At 48.2% G+C, this 22,496-nt stretch overlaps 1 protein-coding gene across 4 annotated transcripts in view; it reads left to right on the top strand.

The window, feature by feature from the left end:
* The window catches only part of itpr2 (inositol 1,4,5-trisphosphate receptor, type 2), a 333,090-nt gene that overhangs the window by 123,062 nt on the left and 187,532 nt on the right, over window positions 1-22,496 (top strand). For 3 of the 4 annotated variants that reach the window (XM_072471851.1, XM_072471850.1, XM_072471853.1), the window contains 3 exons: window positions 5,966-6,010; window positions 18,631-18,782; window positions 20,903-21,002. In XM_072471851.1, coding sequence (XP_072327952.1) covers window positions 5,966-6,010; window positions 18,631-18,782; window positions 20,903-21,002 — 297 coding nt within the window. The remainder of the gene's footprint in view (window positions 1-5,965; window positions 6,011-18,630; window positions 18,783-20,902; window positions 21,003-22,496) is intronic. The other variant, XM_072471852.1, reaches the window with a different exon arrangement.

Genomic DNA, 22,496 nt, shown 5'->3' with positions numbered 1-22,496 from the left:
ATTACACAGTTCATCAGTAAAAGAATACCCCGTGCTGACAGTAATTACGTTGAGCTTTTTGACCAGTCAATAGACACATGACTTGGGGGGTATGGTGGAGCGCACGTTTCGAACATGCAACCATTCCTCATTCTCAGCTAGAGCATGGTTCTGACCAAAGCCTGACAACGTCTGCTGCTCATCAGTTTTGTTATTATGCAATTGACCTTATTTTAATAAAAGCAAAATACTGCAGATGCTGGAAATCTGAAGTAAAAACAGAAAACATTGAAAACGCTCGGCAGGTCTGGCAGTGTTTGTGGGAAGAGAAACATTTTGAGTCCGTATGATTCTTCCTCGGAACCCATCTGTTACCTATTTTGATGTGTGTTGAGCTTATCTTCTCTACAGTACTGATCTAAAGGGTGTATTCAGCAGGCAGAACCTTTAGTTTTGACCTGTTTCCCTGCTCTGCACCAATCCCCATCATTTATTTTCTTCTATATTTCATGAACCTCCCGATGGATATTTGTCAGTGTTGGATTGTCTCGTCCAAATGGTTCTTATTTAAAATGTCAAAACCTCGGACAGGATTTTCCCTGTGGGCTTCTGCACTCCACCATCAGGTCGAAAAAGAGATCAGAATCCCGCACTGTCTCTGAAATAGTCACTCACTGATCTGTCCCCCCGTTGGTCAGTTAATTGACCAGAAATCAGTCTCGCTGTCCAATTAAGGACTGACTGCAGTCTCTCTAAGCGGGAGGGCCAATCAGAGGCTCTTTCATCTTGAAAGGAGCAGCTGGGTGCCATGGCAGCTAAGTGAGGGCGAGCGTGGGCAGCACAGTGGTTAGCACAGTTGGTTCACAGCTCCAGGGCCCCAGGTTCTATTCCCGGCTGGGTCACTGTCTGTGCGGAGTCTGCACGTTCTCCCAGTGTCTGCATGGGTTTCCTCCGGGTGCTCCGGTTTCCTCCCACAGTCCAAAGATGTGCAGGTTAGGTGGATTGGCCATGCTAAATTGCCCTTCGGTGTCCAGAAAGGTTAAGTGGGGAGTTACGGGGATAGGGTCAAGATGTGGGCTCAAGTAGGGTGCTCTTTGTAAGGTCCGGTGCAGACTCGATGGGCCGAATGGCCTCCTTCAGCACTGTAAATTCTATGATTCAAAGTTGAGGTGCTTGCTCTCCAGCTTTTTAAAAAAAGGTTAAATTAAAAAAAAATGTTTTTTTACAACCAGGCCACCATGGTATACCTGTGAGGGGGGTTGTGGGGGTGGGGGGTGGACCCCCTCTCCTGGGTGAGCTGCAGCTGCACCGGGACAGACAGGCGGGAGGGCCTCAAGGCCTCACTGGCGCAGTGCATCACCCCTCCCCCACATCTGATTACTGCCAGCGGGCTGCCTCTATCTAGGCAATGAAACTGTCCCTGCCACCTGCGGGAACCAGAGACCAACTTGGAAAATCCCAGTTGACCTCCTTCAATAGGTTTTTCATGGGTGGTTAGCTTACGCATGGTAGCACAGTGGTTAGCACTCTTGCTTCACAGCTCCATGGTCCCAGGTTCAATTCCCGGCTTGGGTCACTGCCTGTGTGCAGTCTGCACGTTCTCCCCATGTGTGCGTGGGTTTCCTCCGGGTGCTCCGGTTACCTCCTGTTGACTTCTATATTTTGATATGAACCACAAGCTGTTTCTTATATTAACCGAATGACCACACAACTAGTATATTAGTTCAAAGACACAAGACTTATTACTATATGCAATAATACACGAGACTACGCACTAAACTAGACCTAATAACTAAGATGACCTTTACTTAACTTTGTGGTGAACGGCTCTGTGCGAGATAAGGCCGTTATCTGTGTCCACGTGGGTCGGTTGGAAGTCTTCAGCTTTGTCTCGGCTGGGCTCATCCTTCAGGTAGCGAAGAACTTGGCTAGTTGATATGCTACAGTTGGTTGCACACAAGACCGGTCCAAAAGAGGCTGATCCCTTGGTTTGCAGTTCTTCTTATCCCCCTGGGCTTTCACACCCTTTGGGGCGGTCCTAATTCCAGATCCAATAGATCAATAGGGTTTTGATCACCCTCATTGATCCTGGCCAATTAGGGGGCAGATACCTCGGTGGCTGGGCGGGTCCTAGCTACCATTGTCATAGAAACGTAGGCCTTTCCAAATAAGGGGAAGTGGCGCCAGTTAGTCTGCTACTGTTGTAACTCCTTGATTCAAACTCTATTGTCCTGGGGGAAATGGTAATTGACTCTTAATGGATACAAGTTTCAGTCAGGTCTGGCTTCTTTGCACAATACACAGAGTCTGTGTCCAAGCTGACCACAATTCCCATGGTCCTTTGCAGGTGGCCATTTTAGATGGCTCCATTCCCACAAGTCCCGAAAGACGTGCTGTTAGGTGATTTGGACATTCTGAATTCTCCCTCTGTGCACCCGAACAGGTGCCGGAATGTGGCGACTAGGGGCTTTTCACAGTAACTTCATTGCAGTGTTAATGTAAGCCTACTTGTGACAATAAAGATTATTATTATTATTACCTGGATTGGCTACCGGCCTTGTGTAGGTACGTAGCCTTGCGACACCCCAACGCTAAAGCCATCCCACCTCCCAGGATGGGCTGGAGCAGGAAGACTGGCCCCCAGCTCCTGCCCACCTCCGATCCATGCCCTGGTGGTGCCTTATATCCACATGTGAGGAAAGACTGGGTTTATGCAATGGCTTTTTCAACCTCAGGATGCTCCCAACGTGCTTTACAACAAATGAATTATTTTTGAAGTGAAGTTGTTGAAATTGAGCAAACCTGGCAGCTAAGTTGCGCTCAGCAAATCCCACAAGCAGAAACATGGTAATGACCGGCAAAGCTGATATAGTGATACTTGCTCGAGGGATAAATATTGGCTAGGATGCAGGGGGAACTGCTCTTCCTCGAATACCTATAGGATCTTTTAGGTCTTCCTGGGATAGGAAAACAAGGCCTCGACTTGAGGTCTCAACTGAATGGCCGTGGGTTTGACAGTGCCGCACTCTTGTGACCTTCCTAGACTTTATTATATTGGAAAACTGAGGAAAACTTCCTTCACTGTGTGCCGTGGAGTCCTTAGTTCATGGGCACAAAGCAGAGGGAAAAGGGAAGGATCCTCTTCTTTGTGTTACCTTGGAAACTGCCTTGGCTTCCCCCTGGACCGGTGGTGGGGTACTCTGGCTTGGGGCAGGTGTAAGCAATGTTGCTTCTAAGCTGAACAGCTATGTGGCCCTGCAACAACCTGAAAGGTGGCTCGCTGGCCATGCACAAGGAACTCCCCTTTAAGATACATATGCAGCCTTGCAAAGGAATTTAAACGGACAGCAGACTTGAATGAATAGGCCATACAAAACAAGATAAAATTAGAGGGAATGTTGAATTAGCATTCAAATCCAATGAGGTAGGGGTAACCTAGCTATCTATAGCTTCTTTCTGTGAAAACCAGATGCCCGTTTAGGACGAGGGCCGAAAGGAGGTTGACCTTGTACTTTGTACCTGATCAGAAATCAGATCAAAACTTCTCATCACTTTTTCTAATTTTCTTTTTTGAATTGACGTTTTCTGGCTGCTAATTTTGGACCCAAGTCAAGGATTGGGTTTCCTGTTCACCAGTTCCAGGCTCAGGGCCCAGTCCGTGACAGGGTGTCAGCTTGAGGTACTGTCAATCTAGGTTAATGAACCTTACAGTGATGGTTGGTTTTGGCAGATATCCGCTTCGTTCTTCCCCACATTATAAATAAATAATTGTCTCACTTTCTCCTTTTGTGAGTTGAGAACTGCAGATTTCATTGTTTAAGTTTCACAAGCACTCCTTTCTAATCATGAGCTGTTAGCAAGTCTGTACTTGCTGGCCATCTTGACCGTCATATTGGTGTGCCTCCTCTTTGACCGTGTAGTTTCTGTAGTGATGGTGGTCCTGGTTGGGACTGCTGGAACACTGAGCTAGCAGTGATTGAGGAAAGGCAGTGTGTTTTCCAATCTGGATGGTGTGTAACTGTTGCTGGTATTGGTGTTCTCACATTATTGCTGTTGTCCGAAGATCAGGTGTTTAAATTGCTGCAGTGACGTTACATGACGCACAGGCATCGAGCTAGTGATAGAGGGGATGGACATTGAATCCAGAGGCAGCCCCGTCGATTAAGCAAAGCAAACCACTTTATCCTGGATGGTGTCTTGGACGTTGCAATTGAACCTGGTCAGTATACCATCAGGGCCCTCACCAGCCTTCCAGATGGTGGAAGGGCATTGAGGAGTCGAGAGATGAGCTGCTCATTGCACAGTACCCAGTGCCTGCCTTCCCTTTGCTGCAAAGAGTGTTGATATCATTGGTCCAGTTATGCATTGTGATCTGCAAGATGTTGGAAGTGACAATATGTTTTGATGGTTTAGCCTTTTCTGGTTGGCAATGGTCATTGCTTGGCACTTGGGTAGAATCTGTATTAAAACTTCCCTTTATCTGCCCAACTCTGGCCCTCCTTGCTAATTGTATAACAATTGAGTTCAGTTATACGCAGGTAGAGGGCATTAATTGGATTTTTACTAGAGCAGGCCTAAAGAGGCGCTCACTGAAACTGGGGGAGGGGCGGTAATTGAGTTAGGAGGTATATGCCTTTAATGTTTCACTCTGTAAATAAATGCAAGACTAAGTCAAGATGCTTCCAGTTCCAGCCTTATCCAACTGGCTTTCTTGAATGTAGCACGGCTGTTAGCTGGCATAGCCCTCGAACACCCTAGAATCAGCAGCATATGGCTCTGCTCCTGATTTGGTGATGGAGGGAAAGGCACTGATGATGCCACTGAAGATGGTTGGCTGAGGACTGTACACTGAGGAGATCCTGAGCAATGCTCTGTGGCCGTGATGATGTTCAGCTCCTGATGACCACAGGTGTCCTTTGGGTCAGTTGCGGCTTTGATCAGAGGATCAGTTCCTTACTGTACATTCCCCATTGGGAGGATGTAGATTAAATAGATGATTGGGCTTCTCAGTGTGAATGCTTTATCTCTCAGATACTCGGTGTCGGCATATTAAATTCCCATTTAGTGTCTACGATATTATATTGAAAATTTCTATATTTGTATCTGAATTTTAACTTTAGTAGATTTACAACATGTATTCATATGATGCTCTTGACACATCTTCAGGATTGTACAATAGCTTCACAGTCCGTTTATTATTGAAGTGCAGCAACTGTTGAGATTTACGCAACCTGTCAGCTAATTTGTGCATAGTCAGATCCCATAAAGCAAGTCAGGTAACTGGCCAACTTGTGTATTTTGGTGGTGGTTGAAGGTGGAACGTGGCCTCTTTCCTCTTTGAATTGGGTTTGGGGTGATGGCAGGGTGTTATTCAAACTACAAAGGTAGGTCAGACAGGGCAAAGTGCCTTAAAACCACATCACCTGACAGTACGGCACTCCCTGTAACCGAGTGCCAATCTACATCCTGGACTGGGGCCTGAACCCACAACCTTCTGATATCAAGGTGAGGCCTGCGAGCTCGGAGTCAAGTTGATAGGTCATCTGATAAAACATCACTACCGTTGATGAATGTAATGTTGTATCACTTTTAACTGCATTGTAACCTCCCAGTTACAGTACAGCACAACCACAAAATATTGAGGAACTCTCACAGGACAAACATTCATATTTCCTGATATATCTTTGATTTAATATTACTTCTGAGCTTTTGCCACAGTTGGGAAATGAGCCCTTCGGCCCTCCAAGCCTGTACTGGTCATGATACCACCCTTGGCCAAAACCCTTCGCACTTCCGAAAAAAACAAAGGCATATTGAGGATGAATTTCCTCTGGGTTTCTCTCTCTGGCTGCCAGAGGTTCAAGGGCAACCTCGGTTACAGGCGTCCGAATCTCTGCCATGGGAGTGGGGGAGCCGCTGAGAAAACTTACTCCCCCTCATTTTATTTTTGTCCTGTAACTTTGTAAATGTGCTGCTTTGGTTTCAGGCTAATCCGGATTACCAGAATGGTCAATTAGAATCAAAGGGAGCGGTAAGTGAAAGCATTTTGATTCTGGTGTTGTTTGCATGGTGCCTGTTGACCTCTCGACCTCCCCTGCCCTCGGCCTTGCAGGTTTGCATGGTGGGTAGTCGAGCTATTTGAACAAGGCAAACCCCCTGGTTCAGTGTCATGCTGCTGAGTTTGTGATAGGTTCCAGGGGGTGGACGATGGGGCTTAAAGCCCAGACTCATCCCCAACACACAGAATCAGCTGCTCCACCTCCCCCAACTGACTCGGTTCCTTGAGGTGGAGGTGACGGCGGGTCCAGTATTGGTTATGACAATTAAATCACACTTGCACGGGGTAGGTTTCGGAAGACATCTTGTTAATTGTACGTCACCATGTGATTGCTACCTTTTCCGAGAGAAGGAACTGCGGGGGAATTTTCACTGGGATTGGCCTGATACACAGTCACATTCACTAGAAAAATAGAGAGGGCCAACTGGGAAATTGGAAAATTTTAATCAGGCCGCAAATAGAATTTTAAAAATACTTATTGATTTATTACAATTTATTTCTTCGAAAAGTTATCTTGGGCTGTAAAACAAATGATTATAAAAGATTAACATATTAGAACTGCATACAGTAAGGCGGGTGTACAGTTGCTAATGTGCTTAATAACTGACATACTCTTAATTTATTAAACCATGAATTGGGTAGTCTAAATTTAAAAACAAAAAATTATTAAACCTTCTTCGTATTCTACTTGTTGCCTCTCTCCTGTTCGCCTGCCTCGCTGACTCTCTCTCGTTCACCAGTCCTATCACTTGCCAACCCTCTTTCTCCTGAACCTTGGCTGTGAGCAAGGGCTCAGGGAAGGGGCGGAGCAAGGGAGGGTATGAAAGGAGCTGTGAGTGGGAAGGTCGGCAAGGGAAGTGGGAAGTTTATCGAGCAGGAGGGTCAGCAAGTGGGTAAAGTGGCAAACTGGAAGTTAGGCGAGCGGGAGAGAGGCTGTGAGCGGGATGGTGAGCACGCGGGATGTTTGGTGAGCACGCGGGATGTTTGGTGAGCACGCGGGATGTTTGGTGAGCACGCGGGATGGTAAGCATGCAAGATGGTGAGCATGTGGGAAGTCGCGCCGGAATGGTGAGCTGGCGGGAGGGTGAGTGGGCAGGGAGGGCGATCGGGCTGGTGCAGTAGGCTGAGGAGGTGGATGGGTAAGGGGACAGGCTGCAGGAAAGTCACGTGTGGACGTTGTAACTGCCATTGGCTTCAATTGAGCCAATCAGTATAATGGTGGGATATACTTGGTGAGGTAATTCACAATTCAGCCAGGTAATAGTTAAGTGAGAGGTGAACTTGCATTTGTATAGTGCCTTTCACATCCTCGTTGATTGACCCACATCATGAAGATCAGTTCTTGCCGATAGCGACTGTTGTTTCCTCCAGTATGCTGCAGAACTTTTATCTCGTTCACAGATGTTGACATCATTGCTACTGTACAAATATCCCAAAATGCCTCAGCCTCAAACGTGTCAGCTTGATATGTCTGGTAGCAATCCCACCCCGTTTCTGGGTTCGAGGGCCATGACCTTGAGTGAATATTCTGGAAAAATGCCTCCAACAGCAACTTGCATTTACATAGTTTTATGAGAATGTGATCCAACAAAATTTGAGACCCCACTAAAGAAGCAGACATGAGGACAGATGTTTAAGCACTTGATCAAAAAGAGAGGAATTCCAGAGCTTGGAACCTTAGACAGCAGGTGGAATTGTCAAGAATGGAATGGTGGAGGAAGAGACCAGAGTTGGACCATTACAGAGATCTGATGGTCATGGGGAGGTTACAGAGATAGGAAGGGTGCCATGTCTCAAAGGGGTCTGACCTCGAGAGAGAGAGAGAGAGAGAGCGAGAGAGAGAATGTTAAACATTTGGTTTGATTTTGATTTATTGTCACGCGTAGTGAGGGACAGTGAAAAGTATTGTTCTGCGACAGTCCAGGCAGATCGTTTCATACATGGAAAACATAGGACATACGATAAATACACAAAGTAAATACATAGATATCGGGTGAAGCATGCGAAGTGTAGTGCTACTCAGTAGAGAAGATGCGTGGAAAGATCAGGGTTATTCAGGAGTCTGGAAACAGTGGGGAAGAAGCAGTTGGAGTTGGAAGACCAACAGCCAGGCACAGGGATGATGAATGGGGGGGGGGGGGGGGGGGGCAGGCAAATTGCTTGTCTTTGAGTTTGATAGAATCGGTGTGCAGAAAAGGCACTTGAATCCATCTGTTAGGTCACACAATCTGTATCTTTTTCACCGATCTATGAGTAGAATCTTGTTCAGATGGTGTTCAGTATGATGCCACTGCGTAAAGCAAAACGTTCATGTCCAGTCTAATAGAGTCATGGTTATGGTTGCATTAGCGTTTTCACTTTACTCATTGGGACTAACGAGCAATAAACTGAGCTCCATTGAAACCGACAAAGCTGCAAACACTCAGCAGATTGGGCAGTTTTATCACCATCAATCTGAAACATTAGCTCTGCTCCCCTCTCCACAGATGCTGCCTGACCGTGCGTGTTTTTCCAGCATTTTCTGTTTTTATTTCCGATTTCCAGCAGCTGCAGTATTTTGGTTTTGAATCTATTGAAATCTGACCGAACATCATATAAACATAAAGGAGTGAGGAGATGGATAGGGTGCAGTCAAATAATTTGCACTGAAAAAAGGGACGTGCTGTCGAAGCTTTTCATCTTGACTCATCAGATTCACAGTCATGCCAAATCTCAGGGGGTGGGGGGTTGCAAACAACAATTTCCCTGCATGGGAAGAGGATGACAACTGCAGGATGGCTTCAAACAGCGTGTCCCTCCGGTTGTTTGCAACAGGCAAAGTACTGACCATACTCAGTTAGCCTGTGCTTTCAAAACTCAGAACATGGTGCCCAATATTAGATGTGATTCCATGATTGGACAACACTTGCTAAACTACCCTGATTATGCTAGGAATTGCATTGAAAATTAATTTAAGCCTATCTGTCTGACTCACAGTGTGGTTCACTTGCACATGCTAAGAGCTACATATATTTACACACAGGGCCCTTGTCCTTTTCAAACAGAAAGAACATGTCCACACATTGTGCCTTTTTCAAATAAACTGTAGCTGGGGACAGCCAGTCTCTGGTCATTCCCCTGATAATTCTTTGACCAATCAGATTTGACCAGCTTGGCTTGAATTTAAACACATTTTTTGGCTTAACTGCATTCTCCATGGCACCACCTCTACCAATCAGAGTCCACTTGCCGACCAATCAGCACCCTCTTCTCATGCAGTGTAAATTGTTGTTCCCTTTGAGGTCCCTTTGAGTTCCCTTTGAGGATTGCGTCTGTCCTGATGAGTGCAAGATGAAAAGCTTCAACATCATGTTTCTTTTTTCAACAATCCTCAAGTTCTGGAAAAAGCATATACTTGCACAAGGATGAGTGACAGGTCAGAACGTTGGTAATATAAGAACAGCAAATAATGACAAAAAGATTGATTAAGAAGGAAAAGCTTGAGAAAAACTAACTAGTAATGTAAAGGTGGACAGTGAGTTTCTCGAAATATTTAAATAAGAAAAAGGTTAACAAAGGGAACATTTGCCCTATAGAAAGTGCATCTGGAGAATTGGTAATGGAAAGTAGGGCTATGGCACATGAATTAAACAGGATATTTTGCATCTATCTTCACTATAGAGGACCCCAGTAAAACCCCAGAAGTAACTGCAAATCAGGAAATGGAAGGGAGGGAGGAACTCGGGAAAATTGCAATCACCAGGGAAGTGGCATTGAGTAAATTGCTAGGTCTGCGGGCTGACTATTCTCCAGGTCCGGATGGTCTTCATCCTAAGTTCTCAAAAGAAGTGGCTGATGAGATAATTGATGCATTGGTTTTAATTTTCCAAAATTCCTTTAATTCAGGGAAGGTTTCGATAGATTGAAAAATAGCTAATGTAACTCCTTTATTCAAAAATGGAGGGAGACAAAAAGTAGGAAACTATAGTCCAATTAGCATAACATCTGTCATAGGCATGTTAGAAACCATTATTAAAGATACTATAGTTGGGCACTGAGAACAATTTAGTCTAGAGTCAACATGGTTTTGTGAAAGATAAATCATGTTTAACCAGCTTATGAGAGTTCTTTGAAGGAGTCACATGCGTTGTGGATAAAGGGGAACCGTTGGATGTACGTACTTAGATATCCAGAAGGCATTTGATAAGGTGCCACATCAAAGGTTATTGCGTAAAAGAAAAGCTCATGGTTTCGGTGGTAACATATTGGATGGATAGAAGATTGGCCAGGTAATAGGAAACAGAGTTGTCATAAATTAGTCTTTTTATTGTTGTCAGGGTGTAACGAATGATGTGCCACAGGGATCAGAGCTGGGCCTCAATATTTTACAATTTGTATAAATGACTTAAAGGTTTGGTGATGACACAAAGATAGGTAGAAAAGTAAATTGTGAAGGGGACATAAGGAGACTACAAAGAGACAGAGATGGGTTAAATGAGTGAACAAAAATTTGGCAAGTGGAGCAAATGTAAAATTGCCTATTTTGGCAGGAAGAATAAAAAAGATTATTATCTAAATGGTGAATAATTGAAGAGCTCTGAGGTACAGAGGGATCTGGATGTCCTAGTGCATGAATCACAAAAGGCTGGTATACGCGTGTGGTGAATATCACACTGACCACAGGATTCTGATTAAAATAATGAAGCTTCATAGATTCCGGAATTAAAATTGATGCACAGTATGTTTGACCTAAGAATAAAATCATTGTAGCAGACGTATCTTTTTAGAATCCATTAGACACGGTGAAAAAGACACGTACCTACCCTTAGACAAATTAAGTTGTCTCGGACAAACAAAGAACCTAAGTTAAAAGGTCCTTGAGCTGACAGAACATAAACCCCTTTGAATTACTTAATTACAGCTGTAGCTGGAGAAGTTATATCAGGGCTAATGGAATAGAATCAATTAAGCGACCTGCTGAACTACATAACTTCTTGACATATAAGATAGAGCCACTCTCAACAATAACTTTCTGTGCAACTGTATATTCATAAACCCCTGACACCTACGAGTTAACTGAATGAAATAACTCTTAGAATGAACTGCTGACCAAACATATGTTAAAATGTTTGACACTCAAACCAATATTGAAAGGAACATTAATCGACTTTTAAAGACAAACTGTCAATAAGGTTAAATGGAACTACGGACATAGCTGTTTTAATTGAGGCAACCGCTCATGAAAGAGATAAGTGACCCTCGGACCAGTAGAGAAATAGAAAGAAAAATGTATAAAAAGAGACAGAGTTGACAGAGCTATCTTCTGCAAGAGAGTGCAGTCAAAGTTCTGTTCAACTGCCTGTTTCGTCAAACGGGCTGGTTTAGCACAGTGGGCTAAAAATCTGGCTTATAAGGCAGAACAATGCCAGCAGCGTGGGTTCAATTCCCGTACCAGCCTCCCCGAACAGGAGCTGGAATGTGGCGACTAGGGGCTTTTCACAGTAACTTCACTGAAGCCTACTTGTGACAATAAGCGATTATTATTATTATACAAGTCCCTTGAGACTTACTTTCGTGAGTATGAGCCTATTACTCTTTTGAGAAATGTATTACGTACAGATACTTAGAGATACTTTTGGATTTCCATGTTTAAATATACCTTTCTCTTAAAGAAGGTAATCTGTTTGCAGATAACAAAGGACTCTTAACAGAGTTATATTTTGAAGACTCGGTCACTTTGTTTTATACTCTGAAATGTTTGTAATAAAATCCCACTAAATATATAAACTGTGTATGTTTACACTGAGTAAGTTTAAAATCCTGGACGTTCTTTTAGGATGTCTTAAATGACCCACGCTGAAAAAGTAAATGATTTAGTTTTTTTTTAAAAATATGCTTATTCAAAGTTTTTCCAACAAATATTTTCAACCAATTAAACACTCACCCGCGTAACCGAAAAGAGAAAGAGAAAAGAACAGAATAAAACATAAACATATCAATGAAACATACTACAGAACCTGTACAATGGATTTCTCCCGCACACAATAACCCTCCCATATGCTTTTTATAAGTACCCCTAGGGGAAAAAAACCTCCCCCGCCCGCCCAACTACCCCCCCCCCTCCCTCCCTGGGTTGCTGCTGCTGACCGACCTCATTCTAACGCTCCGCGAGATAGTCTAGGAACGGTTGCCACCGCCTGAAGAACCCCTGCGCAGACCCTCTCAAGGCAAACTTTATCCTCTCCAGCTTAATGAACCCTTAATGTCATTTATCCAGGCTTCCACACTGGGGGGCTTCACGTCCTTCCACATGAGCAAGATCCTCCGCCGGGCTACCAGGGACGCAAAGGCCTGAATACCGGCCTCTTTCGCCTCCTGCACTCCCGGCTCGTCCGCCACCCCAAATAATGCCAGCCCCCAACTTGGCTTGACCTGGACTTTCACCACCTTGGACATAGTCTTCGCGAAACCCCTCCAGAACCCATCCAGTGCCGGGCATGACCAGAATATGTGAGCGTGATTCGCCGGGCTTCCCGAGCACCTCGCGCATCTGTCCTCCATCCCAAGGAACCTACTCAGCCTCGCCCCTGTCATATGCGCTCTGTGAATAACCTTAAACTGTATCAGACTGAGCCTGGCACATGAGGAAGAGGAATTAACCCTACTCAGGGCATCAGCCCACAGATCCTCTTCAATCTCCTCCCCCAACTCCTCCTCCCACTTGCCCTTCAGCTCCTCTACCGAAGCCTCCTCCTCTTCCTTCATCTCCTAATATATCGCCGAAACCTTGCCTTCTCCGACCCATACACCCAAAATCACCCTGTCCTGAATCCCCTGTGCCGGGAGCAACGGGAATCCCCTCACCTGCCGCCTCACAAACGCCCTCACTTCCATATACCTGAACGCATTTCCCGGGGGTAACCCAAACTTCTCCTCCAGCGCCCCTAGGCTCGCAAACGTCCCGTCTATAAACAGGTCCCCCATCCTTCTGATCCCTGCCCGATGCCAGCCGATGGATCTCCCAGATCGGGGACCACACCGAAGCTCCCATCTCACCCCTATGTCGTCTCCACTGGCCCCAGATCTTTAGCGTTGCCGCCACCACCGGACTCGTGGTGTACCTTGTCGGCGAGAGCGGCAGCGGTGCCGTCACCACCGCCCTCCGGCTCGTGCCCCTGCAGGACGCCATCTCCAACCTCTTACACGCCGCCCCCTCGCCCTCTATTACCCACTTACGGATCATCGCCACGTTGGCTGCCCAATAGTAGCCGCACAAATTCGGCAGCGCCAGCCCTCCCTGTCCCTGCTACGCTCCAGAAACACCCTCTTTACCCTCGGGGTCTTATTTGCCCACACAAAACCTATGATGCTCCTACCTACCCATTTACAAAAGGCCTTGGTAATCACAATGGGAAGGCACTGGAACACAAAGAGAAACCTCTGGAGGGCCATCATTTTAATCGACTGTACCCTGCTGCTAGCGAGAGTGGCAGCACATCCCATCTTTTGAAATCCACCTCCATCTGCTCCACCAGCCGTGTCAAATTAAGTTTGTGCAGGGCCCCCCCAGCTCCCAGCCACCTGGATCCCCAAGTACCGAAAGCTCCTTTCCGCCCTCTTCAACGGTAGGTCGTCTATCCCTCTTCCCTGGTCCCCTGGATGCACCACAAAGAGCTCACTTTTCCCTACATTGAGCTTATAGCCCGAGAAGTCCCCAAACTCCCTTCGGATCCGCATGACCTCCACCATCCCCTCCACTGGATCTGCCACATACAGCAACAGGCCGTCGGCATACAGCGACACCCGATGCTCCTCTCCCCCTCGGACCACCCCCCTCCATTTCCTGGACTCCCTTAATGCCATAGCCAAAGGCTCAATTGCTAATGCAAACAACAGGGGGGACAGGGGGCACCCCTGTCTCGTCCCTCGATACAGCCATAAATACTCCGACCTCCGTCGATTCGTAGCCACACTCGCCACCGGGGCTCTATATAGGAGCTTAACCCACCTGGTAAACCCCTCCCCAAACCCAAACCTCCGCAACACTTCCCAGAGATACTCCCATTCCACCCGGTCAAAGGCCTTCCCCGCGTCCATAGCTGCCACTATCTCTGCCTCTCCCTCCACTGAGGGCATCATAATCACATTGAGGAGCCTCCGCACATTGGTGTTTAGCTGCCTGCCCTTTACAAATCCCGTCTGGTCCTCCTGAATCACCCCTGGGACACGGTCCTCAATTCTCGTAGCCAGCACTTTTGCCAGCAACTTAGCATCCACATTGAGGAGCGAGATCGGTCTATACGACCCACATTGCAGGTGGGTCCTTGTTCCGCTTCAGGATCAGAGATATCAGCGCCCCGGACATTGTCGGGGGCAGGGTCCCCCCCTCCCTTGCCTCATTGAAAGTCCTCACTAGCAACAGGGCTAACAGGTCCGCATACTTCCTGTAAAACTCAACCGGGAACCCATCTGGCCCCGGGGCCTTCCCCGCCTGCATGCTCCCCAGTCCTTTAACCAGCTCCTCCAACCCAATTGACGCCCCCAAACCAGCCACCTCCTGCTCCTCCACCCTCGTGTCTAGTTGATCTAGAAATCGTCGCATCCCCTCTTCCCCCGTTGGGGGCTGAGATCTGTACAGCTCCTCATAAAATTCCTTAAATGCCTCATTTACTTTCATCGCACTCCGCTCCGTAGTTCCCCTGCTATCCTTAACTCCACCTATCTCCCTCGCTGCCATCCTCTTACGGAGCTGATGTGCAGCATCCGGCTCGCCTTCTCCCCATACTCATACGTTGCCCCCCGTGCTTTCCTCCGCTGTGCCTCTGCTTTCTCTGTGGTCAACAGGTCTAATTCCGTCTGGAGACTTCGCCGCTCCCTAAGTATTCCCCCCTCGGGGGCCTCTGCATATCTCCTGTCCACCCTTAGGATCTCCCCCACTAACCTCTCCCTTTCCCTGCCCTCTCTCGTCTCCCTGTGAGCCCTGATGGAGATTAACTCTCCCCTGACCACCGCCTTCAGCGCCTCCCATAATACTCCCACCTGCACCTCCCCGTTGTCGTTGGCCTCCAAATACCTTTCAATGCACCCCCGCACCCTCCCGCACACCACCTCATCCGCCAGTAATCCCACATCCAAACGCCACAGCGGGCGCTGGTCCCTCTCCTCTCCCAGCTCCACCCAGTGTGGGGCGTGGTCTGAGATAGCTATGGCCGAATACGCCGTTCCCTCCACTTTCGGGATCAGCGCCCTACTCAAAACAAAAAAATCTATCCGGGAGTAGGCTCTGTGTACGTGAGAGAAAAAAGAAAATTCCCTGGCCAAGGGCCTAAGAAATTTCCACGGGTCTACTCCCCCCATCTGGTCCATAAATCCCCTAAGCACCTTGGCCGCAGCCGGCCTCTTCCCCATTCTAGATCTGGAGCGATCTAATGCTGGGTCCAACACAGTGTTGAAATCCCCCCCCATTATCAAGCTTCCTGCCTCCAGATCCGGAATCCACCCCAACATGTGCTTCATAAATCCAGCATCATCCCAGTTCGGGGCGTATACGTTTACCAATACCACCCACGCCCCCTGCAACCTATCGCTCACCATCACGTATCGACCTCCATTGTCCACTACAATATTGTTGGCCTCAAACGATACCCGCTTCCCCACCAGTATTGCCATCCCTCTGTTCTTCGATCCAGCCCCGAATGGAATACCTGTCCTACCCATCCCTTTCTTAACCTGACCTGGTCTGCCACCTTCAAATGTGTCTCCTGAAGCATGACCACGTCTGCTTTTAGTCCCTTTAAGCGCGCGAACACTTGGGCCCTCTTAACCGGCCCATTCAGGCCCCTCACATTCCAAGTTATCAGCCGGCTCTCTCGCGCTCTCTCTCTACCCCCCCGCCGACTAGCCATCTTCTTTTCTAGGCCAGTCCCGTGCCCGTGCCTCCCACACTCTCCAGTCGCCCCGACCATCTCTTCTGTTTCCAGTTCCCCATCGGCCAATGCAGCAGCAATCCTATTCCCCCCCCCCCCCCCCGCTAGATCTGTATCTAGCTCTTTTGCTCCCCCCATAACACTCCCGTAAGCCAGCTGACTCGTGCCGACCCCGGCCTCCCCCGCCATCCCATTGACCCCCCCCGTGTGGGAATCCCCCTTCCCCAGCAATCAGTGTGCGCTCCTCCACCCCCCCCTCCATCCTTCCCTAGCACGGGAAAAAGCCCATGCTTTCCTGAGCCGGCCCCGCCCCCTCTGGCGCCGCTCGTGTTGCGGCCTTATCTCAATTCCCCCATTCCCGGGCCTCCCCTCCCTCCAGCACCGGTTCCCGCGTTCTCTCACGGTCTCCCCATCAGATCTCTTCCCCCATCCCCATCCATCACCCAACTCGTGGAACATTCCCCACGCATAGTTAAAACCCTGTATACAACCGACATCCCCCCCACAACTACAAACCCTAAGTTTGAGTCCAACTTTTCAGTTTGTATAAAGGTCCAAGCCTCCTCAGGCGTTTCGATCCTGAAACGTGACTCACAATCACGCTGGCTGCAGCATTCCGAACCTCACCCCTTCCGATGGAGCACCGCCTTGGCCCGATTAAAACCAGCTCTCCTCTTTGCCACCTCTGCACTCCAGTCCTGATAGATTCGGATCTCCGTGTTCTCCCACCTGCTGCGCGGCTCTTTCTTGGCCCATCTCATGACACATTCTCTGTCCACGAAACGGTGAAACCTCACCACTACCGCCCTTGGCGGCTCGTTGGCCTTGGGTCTCCTCGCCAGGACCCGATGAGCCCCTTCTAGCTCCAGGGGACTCGGAAAGGCCCCCGCACTCATCAGCGAGTTGAACATCGTGCTCACATATGCCCCGGCATCGGCCCCCTCCACTCCTTCAGGGAGACCCAGAATCTGAAGATTCTTCCTCCTCGACCTGTTCTCCAGGTCCTCAAATATTTCCGCCCACCTCTTGTGCAGCGCCTCATGTGTCTCCATCTTCACCGCCAGGCCCAAGATCTCATCCTCGTTCTCCGTGGTTTTTTCCCGCACCTCCCGGATCGCCGCCCCTTGGGCCTTCTGGGTCTCCACTAACCCCTCGATAGCCGTCAGCATTGGTGCCAGCACCTCTTTCTTCAGCTCCTCAAAGCAGCGCCTGAGAAACCCCTGCTGCTCCTGCACCCATGCCGCTTGATCTCCGCCCGCCGCCATCTTGTTTTTTCTCCCTCGCACTTTTCGCTGCTCCAAAAACGCTTTTTTGACCGCTCTGCTCCTGGTCCAATCCATATACTATGGGGGGTGGACCTCGCTATCACCTTCCCACACTGGAAGTCGTCGAAAAATTTCTGTTGGGGCTCCTCTGGAGAGCCCAAAAGTCCGTTTTAGCGGGAGCCGTCGAATGTGCGGCTTAGCTCCGTATAGCCGCAACCGGAAGTCTTAAATGATTTAGTTTTGAGACACCTACCTGAAGAATCTCCCATCGCCGGCAGCTGAAATTTGTTTAACTGTTTAAGGCCTAATTTAAAGATGTAAATGTGTTAGAAGCAGTTCAGAGAAGGTTTACTAGACTAATATCAGAAATGGGCAGGTTGTCTTATGCGGAAAGGTTGCGAGGTTAGGTTTGTATCCACTAGAGTTTAGAAGAGTAACAGGAGAATTGATTGAAATGGTTAAGTCCTTCTGTGCTCATGTCTTTGAAGTGTAACTTGAGCTCGACCTTTTATCAAGAGTCAAGAGTGTTGCAAGGTGGAAATCAGTGTGTGCCCTATAACTGTAGGCACTTATACACGTGCATATTACCTTGCCCTTTGAACTCTTTGCATGTGGTCTAATCACAACAAAAGACCCATGTTTCTCACAGTACTTGCCAAGGATTAATTCTGGTTTGTGAAGAGCTCAAATGAGTCTCCAACCATACCCGCAGAGTGGTATCTTTCGATGCTTCTTGATCTTGCTGCTCTATTTTGGGAATAAATCTCAGCGCGCAGTCAATGATAATCTGCTGGAGCAGTTTTGACCATGAACCTTCATACTGAGTGCTGGTTAGTGGACAGTGAGTGACACCAGGAGGTTAAAGCAAGCCTTGCAGCTCACATTACTGCTTATCTGGGTGCGGCATGGTGCAAGAATCTCTGCGGCATGGTGCAAGAAACGGCACCAAGTTACAGACCGTCCGCTACTCTTGATAATTCAGTCATGTTTCCCACGATTTAAAACAAAATAATTTCATCCAGTAACGTGAATGAGCCAACAATGTTAAAATTATAAGTTTTAAAAAGAATAGAGTAGATTTTGACCGTGTAGTATTGTTAAACCGGGTGATAGCAAGTTACACATCTATATCATAAAGGCAAAATACCGCGGGTGCTGGAAATATGAAATAATTGCTCCACTCTTTGTCGGCTGAAGTCTTTTTTTGTTTGCAAAGCACACCCACTATAGTGTAATATTTGGGGCTTAACTCTGGCCGTTCAGTCACCTCGTGTACATGCAGCTGCTCATAGATTTTTCCAGAGTTAGTTCCAATCACTAATTGTGTTGGGTGTTCACTGAGCGCGGCAATATGTCCACTTGGACCAACCCCTTTGCATCTTTCATTGCAGCCTGCACTCAAGCTTTTCGTTTTTCATTTCAGAGCGGGGGAGACGTGCTACCGGCTAAAAACAAGTGGCATTTGGTGGAGAAGATCATGTACACGCTGGTGTCGGTGCCTCATGGGAACGACATTGCATCGCTCTTTGAACTGGACACCACCACTCTACAGAGGGCTGACTCCCTGGTCCCCAGGTAACCGCTGGCCTTTCAACAACGGGTTAGTTGTTCTGGAATCTGGTGCCATGTTTTGCCGTAACTACATTTTTGTGTGAAAATATGAGCAGGAGTAGGTCTTTCAGCCCTTCGAGCTTGCTGTGCCATTTAGTATGATTATGGTTGGTCCTCTATCTCAATGCCATACTCCATACCTCTTGACATCTTTAAGAGTCACAAAATCTATCTATTTCCTTCTTGAATATATTTAGTGACTTGATCTCCACAGCCTTCTATGGTCGAGAATTCCACAGGTTCACCACCCTCTGAGTGAAGAGGTTCCCCCTTATCTCAGTCCTAAGTGGCTTACCCCATGTCCTGAGACCGTGTCTCTGTTTCTCGATAGATTTACCTGGCAGCCATATATTTGATCAATTGTGTCGCTGTTGAGGTGCATTTGGTGAAAACCAGTTCACAGAATTTCAGGGTTATCGCAGCAAGCAAGGGGCCCATTGTGCCTGCACCAACTCTCCAAATGAACAATTTGCCTCGTGCCATTGCCCCGCCTTGTCCCTGTAATTGTGAATTCTTTCTTTTCAGATAATAATCCAATTCCCTCTTGAATGCCTCGATCGAACTCGCCTCCACCGCATTCTCATGCGTGTTCAAGATGTATCCATTGCTGCTTTTTACTATTACCTTAAATCGGTAACCCCTTCTCAGTGGGAACAAATTTTCTTCTAGGTACAGATCCCTCGTGGCTTTTGAACACTTCTATTGAATCTTCTCTCAACTTTATGTCCTCTCAAGGCTTCTCTGATCCGCCTATGTAACTGAAGTTCCTCATCGCTGGGACTGTTCTCGTGAATCTTTTCTGCATTCTCCCTAATTTCTTCGCATCTTTCCTAAAGTGGGCACGCAGAATTGGATGCAGTGCTCCACCTCGCACTCAGTTACATAACACTGACCCCCCCCCCCCACCCCGCCGCTCACGAGTTGATGTGAATAAAGGGGCAAGATTTCTCGCACCGCAAAGCCCGATGTCACCTGACTGAGATTCACAGAGCTAAATAGCTGTTTTCTATTTTCAGCCTCTACAAAGTGTGTTGCTTTGAATCTGTGCAAATAGATGCAGATTATGGCAGATGAATAATTTAAGTGTTAAGCCATCCAAGGAAGTGTCACTATGGATGACGAAGTAAGTAAAGTCGCCATAGTCCCAGATGAGCATAGGCTGCTTTCACGTTTGGGGGGTCGGCGGGAGGGGTGATGAACGATCAATTACACAAAGACGAGAGTTGAATGCAACTGAGGCTTTATTACACTAAGATGTGTGGCCTCCTACAGCAGCTGGCGAAATGGCTGCTGTATGGGGAGCGCACATATTTATACTCAGCCTACTGGGCGGAGCCAGCAGGCAGGGAACTACCCCCGTACCTGTAGTACAGGCCTTACCACACAGCACCTAATATATACATCAGTGGTGACTACCACAAGGGGTTGAAAGGGGAGGGATGGACGGAGGAGGATGTGGAGGGAGAGCTGACCGGTGGTGATTTAACCTGAGGGTCACCACACCTCCAACGAGGGGCACGGTTGAGAAGTTTTTTTGACCAATTTGTGTACCCAATTATTTTTTCCCAATTAAGAGGCAATTTAGCGTGGCCAATCCACCTAACCTGAGCATCTTTGGGTTGTGGGCGTGAGACCCATGCAAACACGGGGTGAATGTGCAAACTCCACACGGACAGTGACCCAGGGCCGGGATCGAACCGGGGTCCTCGGCGGCATGAGGCAGCAGTGCTAACCACTAGGCCTCCATGCCGCCTGAAGGTTGAGAGGTTATTCACCTCCGCCAGTGCTGGAATTAAACCCGCGCTGTTGGCCTCGCTGTGCATCATGGTCTAGCCGACTGAGTGAAAGCAGCCCCAATATGGATGACTATTGTAAAAGCAATGGTGCGAGTGTTGAGGAGGACAGGAAAGAGTTACCATAGCAACACTCATTCACCTACAGTCAGGAGGACGAGGGAATTCAGTTGAGGAACGTTCCACTACCTAGTTTACCAATCATGCCTTGAGCTATCTTTTATTTAATTGAAATTGAAATTTAACTGAAGTAATGAGCACTGATTCATAAGCATTGTTGTTTTTCCTCAGGAATTCCTACGTTAGATTAAGGCACCTCTGCACAAACACCTGGGTCACCAGTAGTAGCATCCCTATAGACATAGAGGAAGAACGGCCGGTAATGCTGAAGGTACAGTACAATTTGCAGCTGAAAGCTCTACAAAGTTGACTTTTGTCTTCTGGACACTATTGTTTCTAGACTGTGCCAGCCATGGCAGTGGGTAGCACTCTTGCCCCTATAGTCAGAAGGTTGTGGGTTCAGGTCTCACTCCAGAAATCTGAGCAAAGTATCTGGGCTGACAGTGCAGTGCAGTACGAAGGCTGTGCTGCACTGCAGGAGGTGCTTTCCTTCAGTTGAGACATTAAACTGGGGTCCTGTCTGCCCCCTCAGCTGGATGTAAAAGAATCCATGATGTTATTTGAATAAGTACAGGGGAGTTTCCCCAATGACCTGGCCAATATTTGCCTCTCCACCAGCATCTCTAAAAGATTATCTGGGGCGGAATTCCCCCCCCCATGCTGGGTGGGAGAATCGCCGGGGCGCTGCGCGAGTCCTGCCACGCCGCCCCGGCACCCGCACGCGATTCTCTCTTCCCCCCCCCCCCCCCCCCCCCCAAACAGGCGCGGCGAGAATCACGGCTGGCCGCTGGGAGAATCGCCGCTCGCTGTTTGTAACGGGTGAGCGGCGATTCTCCGGCCCGGATGGGCCGAGCGGCCTGCCCAACATGACCGGTTCCCACCGGCGCCGTCCACACCTGGTCGCTGCCAGCGGGAACAGCGCGGGAACGCTAGGGGGGCGGCCTGGGGGGGACAGGGACTCAAAAGGGGTCTGGCCCGCGATCGGTGCCCACCGATCGGCAGGCCGGCCTCTCTGAAGGAGGACCGCCGTTCCTCCGCTGTCATTTACGCGGCGCCGCTTTTACGTACGCCAAGGCCCGGTGCGCGTAAATGATGCAGCACCGCTCCTAGCTCCCCGGGGGTGGGTGAATAGGGGGCTGGGAACAGCCTCCGACGCCGGAGTGAGACACTCCGGTTTTCACTCCGGCGTCGGCACTTAGTCTCCCAATGGGAGAATTGCGCCCCTGGTCTTTACCTTATTGCTCCTTTTAGGATCTTGCTCTGTGTAAATTGGCTGCAATGTTTCCCTACATGTGGACAGTGACTACACTCCACAAATACTTTGTAAAGTGCTTTGAGATTGTGAAAGGGGCTATGTAAGTGCATGTCATCTTTCCTGTTGATTTTGTATCTCTTTGCGGAACACATTCAGTTCGCAGGCCTGACCCAGAACCTCCAGTGGCTTGTCCTTTTAATTCTCCACCTTGCCCTCACACTGTCCTTTTAGTCCTCAACTTCTCTAGTGAAATGCTGTTGCGAACTCGAGGAACAGCACCTCAGCTTTGTTGAGTTCAACCATTTGAGTTCGTTTCCATTTTGTTTCCTTTTTCTTTGCTGTTTTTAGTTTATTCCCCTTGTTTTTATCGCTTTTGAATGGTGCCTGTTTATGATTGTGCCGTTCATAGAATTCATAGAATTTACAGTGCAGAAGGAGGCCATTCGGCCCATCGAGTCTGCACCAGCTCTTGGAAAGCCCAACCCCACACCTCCCTATCCCCATAACCCA

The sequence above is a fragment of the Scyliorhinus torazame genome, chromosome 13, assembly GCF_047496885.1.
Source record: "Scyliorhinus torazame isolate Kashiwa2021f chromosome 13, sScyTor2.1, whole genome shotgun sequence".
Classification (NCBI taxonomy): Eukaryota; Metazoa; Chordata; class Chondrichthyes; order Carcharhiniformes; family Scyliorhinidae; genus Scyliorhinus; species Scyliorhinus torazame.
The sequence above is the reverse complement of the archived record's forward strand: the minus strand, read 5'-3'. Positions and strand labels throughout refer to the sequence as shown.